Source organism: Capra hircus, chromosome 7, assembly GCF_001704415.2.
Source record: "Capra hircus breed San Clemente chromosome 7, ASM170441v1, whole genome shotgun sequence".
In the NCBI taxonomy this organism is placed as follows: domain Eukaryota; kingdom Metazoa; phylum Chordata; class Mammalia; order Artiodactyla; family Bovidae; genus Capra; species Capra hircus.
Genome location: NC_030814.1, coordinates 92,729,017 through 92,736,666, shown reverse-complemented (window position 1 = coordinate 92,736,666; position 7,650 = coordinate 92,729,017). Strand labels below are relative to the sequence as shown.

Sequence of the window (7,650 nt, the reverse complement as noted above, 5' to 3'; positions counted from 1 at the left end):
GGATGTTTTTAAATTTATTTTTTAATTGGAGGATAATTGTTTTACAATGTTGTGTTGGTTTCTGCCATACATAAACATGAATCAACCATAGGTATACACATGTCCCATCCCTCTTGAACCTCCCTCCCCTAAGAAGGCATTGATGTAACACAAAAGCTAGCCATGGGACTTCCCTCAATTATGACTTTTTAGCCACTCAGGCCTCTTGACGAGATTAGGTGAAGGGAATTCCAGGCTCTCCTTGCCCTAGAAAACATTCTCAGTTGGATAGTGAACTCCTACACATACTTCAAAGCCCAGCTGAAATGTCCCCTCCTCCAAGAAACCTTCCCTGACTCTCCAAGAAGCTGAGTCCTTCTCCATTGGAGAAAACACTCCATGAGGCTAGGACCATTGATGCTGGACTCTGTCCCCGGCCCCCAGCCCCATGCCAACATGGAAGATTCTGGAAGTGGGACATGAGATGCTAGCACAGAGATGGACTCACAGGAAGAGTCTGCTGAATAAATGCATGCTTAAAAGTAGACTGAGGGCCAGGCCCAGATATCTGGAGTTGAGGGCGAAGGGTGGCCCTCTGCCCTCTGCTTTCATCTACTACCAAGTGGATGTAACCGGGAAAGGTCCCTGATCACCAGCTGGCCGTGACCCGGAGGGAGGCCAGGGCAGGAGGTTGTTGTGACCCTGTAGCTGAAGAACATGGCCCCGGGTTACTTATGCCAGGCATGCTGGCCCTACAGATTGAAAAACTTAGGAAACAGTATTGAGAAATCTGGGGCAGTCCCAGGGAGGGGGAAGCCCACAGGGAGTGAGGGCTGGTCAGGGGAGGGAGGAAGGCAGGAGCCAAATAAAAGGAAGCCTCCAGCAACCTCAGCTCATTCCCCTCCCCTGCCCTCTCCCTCTGTCCCTCCATCCCTCTGTCCCTCCACTGCCCCAGCACCATGCAGCCCACCTCAGGTCCCAGCCTGCTGCTGCTGCTGCTTCTAGCCAGTCTCCCCATGGCCTTGGGGAACCCCATGTGAGTAGTCACAGCCTGACCCCCAAAAAAGGCTGCTTCGGAGATGAGAGTGTGTATTTGTGGTACAAGGCCCTGCGTGTGTAGGGTGTGCATGTGGAATGAGTGATTCTGCAGGAGAGGTGACTTGGCGTCCTGGACATTTGACCGTCACAGATTCTGGGAGTTTGTAGTTTCAGGTTTTAAGGGTCTAGAGACTTCGCGTGGGTGTATGTGGCTGAGGGAGTGGATCTGGGTCTGGGGTGCCACAGGTTTAGGGAGGAGTTTGGGATGGTCTTGGCTGTCCTGGTGGCTCAGCAGGTAAGGAATTTGCTTGCAATGCAGGAGACACAGGAGACGCGGGTTTGATCCCTGGGTCAGGAAGATCCCCTGGAGGAGGGCACCAGCAACCCACTCTGGTATTCTTGCCTGGAGAATCCCATGAACAAAGGAGCCTGGCCGGCTACAGTCTAGAGGGCAGCAAAGAGTCGGACACGATTGACTTAGCACATAGCACACATGGTGTTCAGGGCTGGGTGTTTAGAGGCTTGGGGTGTTTAAAGATTTTGGGATTAGAGCTCCTGGAATAAGTGGGTTCAGTGGTGAGTCTGGAAGTCTTGGAAGAGTTGGCACCTCTCATTTTGGTGTTCAGCAGTTGATGGGATGTGAAGCACCGCCCCTGCCTCCCACCCCCCACCCCCACCCCGCCCCAGTTGTCTGCCGGTCACTGGATCCCCTGTGAGACCACGGACTGGGGCAGAGTGCTCACCCTGGGGAAGGGTTGGCAGCTCGGGCTTCCGGGCATGACAGCTCCACGCCCCATGCTCCCCTCCGGCAGGTATTCCATGATCACCCCCAACATCCTGCGTCTGGAGAGCGAGGAGACTGTGGTGCTGGAGGCCCACGGAGGACAAGGGAATATTCAGGTCTCGGTCACTGTCCACGACTTCCCGGCCAAGAAACAAGTGCTGTCAAACGAAAACACCCAGCTGAACAGCAACAATGGCTACCTGAGCACCGTCATCATCAAGGTGGGCGCGCCAGGGAGCCCAGTCCTGCGGATGCCGCACTGGCTCCGAGAGTCCTCCACGGAGTCCTCCGAGAGCCCTTCCCCCTCTCTGAGCCCCACCCACACTGCCTGAGCCCCGCCCCTTCTGAGTCTCCCCCTCCCCCATCTGAGCCCTCCCTTTTCTGAGCCCCTCCCACTGCTTCATCCAGAGCTTTCTCTGAGCTGTCTCCACCTTTTTTTTATTTTAAGTTTATTAACTTATTTTAATAGGAAGACAATTACTTTACAATATTGCGATGGTTTTTGGCATACATCAACATGAATCGGCCACGGGTATGCATGTGTCGCCCCCCCATCCTAAAAACCGCTTCCACATTGCTCCCCACCCTATCCCTCTGGGTTGTCCCAAAACACTGGCTTTGGGTTCCCGGCTTTTAAATTTATACTGGAGCATAATGTTGCAGTAATTTCAGGTGTACAGTCAAGTGATTCAGTGATACATATACATATATATATATATTCTTTTCCAAATTCTTGCCTCATTTAGGCTGCTACGTAATATTGAGCAGAGGTCCCTGTGCTATACAGTAGCCCCCTGGTCTCTCTCAAGTCCACCTCCTTCCAAGCTCTAGGATCTCTGAGCCCTTTCCCATTTCTGAGCCCCGGCCCTCCTAGCCCCTCCCTCTCTAAGCCCTCCTTTTCCTTCAGAGGCCCTTCCATCTGAGTCTTCTCTTTGAGTCCCTTCCCCTTCTGAGCCCTCTCTCCTCTGAGCCGCCTCTTGCTTCCCCTTCCCATGCCTCCCTCTGACCCCAACCCCCTCTCTAACCCTCCCCCCATCTCAGTACCCCGTTACTCCCCAAATCTGGGCAAACCAGAATTGATGGGCAGGCTTTGTTGTGAAGAGGGCAGGTGGAGCAGACCCCTAATGATCTCTTGGTTCACTCCTAGATCCCGGCCAGCAAAGAGTTAAAATCAGAAAAGGGGCACAAGTTCGTGATTGTTGTCGCGACCTTCGGGAATGTCCAGGTGGAGAAGGTGGTGCTGATCAGCCTTCAGAGCGGGTACCTCTTCATCCAGACGGACAAGACCATCTACACCCCAGGCTCCTCGGGTAAGGGGCGAGGAGCGGTGTCTGGAGAGGGCGGGATTGGGGAGGGGCAGGGCTGGAGGAGGGGCAGAGTCTCACCCAACTGTCTCTCTCTCTCCCACCCCTCAGTCCTCTATCGGGTCTTCACTGTGGACCACAAGCTGCTGCCCGTGGGCCAGACGGTTTTCATCAGCATCGAGGTACCAGCCAACCGGGGCCCCAGACCTACCCGGGGCTGAGACCAAGGGAGAGACAAAGAGATCTAGACAGAGAAAGAGCCACCGGCGGAGACCCAAAGTCAAAGAGAGGCATATAGAGAGGTCGGGAGAGGGGGCCGGGAGCCAGGGAGACCACGTGGCGCGATGCTTGCTTGTGCCTGAGGATTCTAGCTCCAGATAGACACCCGGTCACTGTGTGACTCTGGACAGGTCACTTCACCTTTCCAAGTCTGTTGCTTCATCCCAGGCTTGGGATGATGACAGACACTAATTCCCTAGTGCCGCCAGAGGGCGCCCGTGAGCACTTGAGTCAGGCCCTGCCGCCTCCTCAGCCCCCAGCCCTCCAGGCCTCCCACTTCCCTGAGAACAAAATTTCAAGTCCTCCTGCGGCCCACAGGACTCTGCAAGACCTACCCCATCCCCTCCCTGCCCTCGCTTCTTCCCTCTTCTCCTTGGCTCGCTCTGCTCCAGCCACACACGGGTCTCCTCAGGCACAGCCCTGCCCCGGGGCCTTTCGTGGGCTATTCCCCCTACCCAGGAAACCCTCTTCCTGGAAATTTCCGCACCGACCGCTCCCTCACCTCCTTCAAGTCTTCGTTCCGTGTCCCAATTTTACAGTGAGATCTCACTGAGTGCCCTGTAAAATTGCAACATCCCCTCTCCTTCTGGCATCGTAAATTGGATCTATACATTTTATTAATTGCACCTTCCCCTAACCTCCACTGAACATAAATTCCAAATGGAGGGGAAGGGATTTTCTGTTGACAGCATGCTTGGCAGGTAGTGGGATAAATAGAAAGTTACTGGAAGGAGGGAGGGAAGGAGAGGGGAGAGAGAAGCAGGGAGAGACGGGGAGGGAACCATACATGTAAGGTGAAGGGAGAGAGAAGGCAGGAAGACTGGGGCATGTCCTCCTCTGGGGATCTTCCTGAGTATTTCCTGAGATGACACAGAGCTAACAAGGGCCAGGTCCTGAGGGCTGTGAGCTGGCTTTAGAGATGAACAGGACACACATCTCCCCTAGAGGCACAGTGCTCAGCTCCCAGCAAATGTCACCCCGTACCAACAGAAGCATGTTATCCACAGTGACCCTAATTTCCAAGAGAAGCCAGAAAACCGGATTTCTATGTGATGTCTGCTGATGTTTAACTGTCGGCAGTGCATGAAATCACATGTGTATGAGGTCGAGCCATGCAACATTGCTATGTCAAAAAGGCAAATGTGGGCAGTTATGTGTGGTATATGTATGTGCTAATCAAATGCTTAGCACAGGGTCCTGCATCACAATAGATGACACGTGCTAGTTATTATCATTTTTAACATCTATTTATTAGGTTGTGTTGCGTTGTAACTGCGGCATGTGGAATCTAGTTCCATGACCAGGGGTCGAGCGTGCAATCCCTGCAATGGAAGTGTGGAGTTTTAGCCAGTGGGCCACCACCAGGGAAGTCCCAAATGCTAGTCATTATTTGTCTTTGGAGAGACGCTGATCATCATCAGCTCTTGCCTGTATTAACATGTCCGAAACCAGTGACATAGGAGTAATAATTATCTTTTTCTAGATATGCTCATTGAGCACAGAGAGGCTAAGTAACTTGCCCAAGGTCCCACAGCTTGTAATTGGCTCAGTGGGGATTTGAACCCAAGCTGACTGGCTCAGGGGCACGTTCTTACCACTGCCCCTGTGGACCTAACACAGAGAGAATGTCCAGACGCAGAAGGGAGGGACGAGCCAAGAGGCAAAGCCTCATCTCTGAAGAGCCATTTCTCTGTCTCCCCACAGACTCCCGATGGCGTCCTTGTCAAGCAGGACTCCCTGTCTTCTCACAACCAGTTTGGCATCTTGGCCTTGTCCTGGAACATTCCAGAACTGGTGAAGTATGTCAGGTCCTCCAGGAGGGGGTTTGGGGCTCCCCTACCCCAGGAGAGGGAGTGGGGGGCTGCCAGGTGTGCCCAGATCACCAGCCTACCTTCCCCACAGCATGGGGGTGTGGAAGATCAAAGCCCACTATGAAGATTCTCCGCAGCAGGTCTTCTCCACTGAGTTTGAGGTGAAGGAATATGGTAAGAGGGCCAGGGAGCTGGGGCTAGGGGGTGGGGGGAGGGGAGAGTGCATCAGGCTGGGCCCAGTGCTGGTCCCCCAGCAACATAATCTGTCCCCCCAGTGCTTCCCAGTTTTGAGGTCCAGCTAGAGCCTGAAGAGAAATTCTACTACGTTGATGACCCAGATGGCCTGAAGATCAACATCATTGCCAGGTGAGGGGCAGGGGGAGGGGCCAAGTGCGGTGAGGGGCTTAACGGAGGCCAAAGCTAGTTTGGAGGAAGACTCACCTGCAGAAGCAAAAATCTGAGACTGTCCCTGCATTGCAGGTTCTTGTACGGGGAGCAGTGGACGGAACAGCTTTCGTCATCTTTGGGGTCCAGGATGGTGACCGGAGAATTTCATTGACTCACTCCCTCACCCGTGTTCCGGTACCTAACAGAGGCCCTGTCTGGTCTCCTCCACCCTGAACACCCTTCCTGTCTCCTGTCGTCTGACCTCACCCCCTGGGCACTCCCCCCAGGTCTCCCCTCCGCCATGAACCCTTACTGTCTCCCCCAGATCAACGATGGTAATGGGGAGGCCATACTGAAACGTCAGGTTTTGCTGAATGGAGTACAGCCCTCCCGAGCTGATGCCCTGGTGGGCAAGTCCATATATGTGTCCGCCACCGTCATCTTGCAATCAGGTGAGGCCCAGTCTGGGGGTGGAGGCCCAGAATGAAAGGGGGATCCAGTCTGAGGGGGGACATGCAATCTGAGGAAGAAGGCCAAGAAGGAAGGGGTCAGGATCCAGTCTGACAAGGGAGGTCTCGTCTGAGAGAGGAAGCCCAGAATTGAAGGGGGGCGGTCCAGGCTGGCAGAGGAGGTCTAGCCTGAGGGAGGAGGTGCAGAATGAAGGGGGGCATCCAGTCTTACAGGGGAGACCTAGTCTGAGGGAGGAGGCCCAGAATGAAAGAGGGGTCCAATCTGACAGGGAAAAACCACTCTGGGGCATAAGACCCAGTGCAAGAGGGGAGACTCATTCTGAGGGTGGATGCTCAGAATGAAGGTAGAATCAGGTCGATGGGGGAGATAGTCTAAGGACAGAGGGCCAGTACAAAGGCAGAGTGCAGTCTGATGGGGGAAGCCTGGTCCTGAGGGGTGGCCCAGGAGCCCACCCTCATGGCTGGCCCCCCTCAGGCAGCGACATGGTGGAGGCGGAGCGCACTGGGATCCCCATTGTGACTTCCCCCTACCAGATCCATTTCACCAAGACCCCCAAGTTCTTCAAACCTGCCATGCCCTTCGACCTCATGGTGAGTCCCTGGGCAGGACTGCACCCCTCGACACTGGTCCTGAGCACGATCACACCTCTGGGTCTGCCTAAATGCCCTCCACCTGCCCCTGTACCCACAGGTGTACGTGACGAACCCTGACGGCTCCCCTGCCCGCCACATCCCAGTGGTGACCCAGGGCAGCAATGTGCAGTCCTTGACCCAGGATGATGGCGTGGCCAAGCTAAGCATCAACACACAGAACAAACGGGATCCCCTGACCATCACCGTGAGTTCTGGGCCAGCCTCAGGGGACTTAATTTTGTAGAGTGGGGTCCTAACTTATGCACAAAAGGATCCTGTCCTGGGCATAGAGTGGGTTCCTTTCATTTGCATAAAGGGATGTGCCATCCACAGACATGTTTTCATTTGCATAAAAGGGCTCTCTTTATGTTTTCATTTATTTGATTGAAGTAGAATTGACTTACAATGTTGTGTTAATTACTGCTGTACAGCAAAGTGATTCAGTTAGACATATACATATGTACGTTCTTTCTCATAGTTTTTTCCGTAATGGTTTATCACAGGATATTGAATAGAGCTCCCTGTGCTGTGCTGTAGGGCCTTGGTTATCCATTCTGTATATAAAAGTTTGCACGCACAGATGTGTTTCCATCTGCACAGCAGGGTCCTACCTTCTAGATGTCTTCTGCCCAGATGCCTTTTTATTTTAAATTATTAATTTATTCACTTTATTTATTCATCGGTGGCGCTGGGTCTTCGTTGCTGTTTGCCAGCTTCTCTAGTTGTGGTGCTTGGATTTGTCACTGAGGTGGCTTCTCTCTGTTGCAGACCACAGGCTCCAGGGTGCATAGGCTCAATAGTTGTGACACACAGGCTTTTGCTCCACAGCCTGTGTAATCTTCCCGGACCAGGGATCGGACCCATGTTCCCTGCATTGGCAGGCAGATTCTTATCCACTGTGCCATCAAGGAAGTCCCTGCCTAGACATCTTATATGCACACTTGTGATGGCATTGGGCCCACCTG

General features: G+C 53.6%; 1 protein-coding gene across 1 annotated transcript in view; it reads left to right on the top strand.

Annotated features, from left to right (window-relative positions):
* Positions 863-7,650, top strand: part of C3 (complement C3) — a 36,252-nt gene continuing 29,464 nt past the window's right edge. Inside the window, 12 exon segments of the mRNA XM_018050944.1 lie at positions 863-1,015; positions 1,830-2,022; positions 2,949-3,111; positions 3,217-3,287; positions 5,089-5,183; positions 5,287-5,369; positions 5,471-5,561; positions 5,676-5,692; positions 5,695-5,777; positions 5,908-6,034; positions 6,528-6,643; positions 6,744-6,890. Of these exon segments, the coding sequence (XP_017906433.1) occupies positions 939-1,015; positions 1,830-2,022; positions 2,949-3,111; positions 3,217-3,287; positions 5,089-5,183; positions 5,287-5,369; positions 5,471-5,561; positions 5,676-5,692; positions 5,695-5,777; positions 5,908-6,034; positions 6,528-6,643; positions 6,744-6,890 (1,263 nt within the window). The 5' untranslated portion in view covers positions 863-938.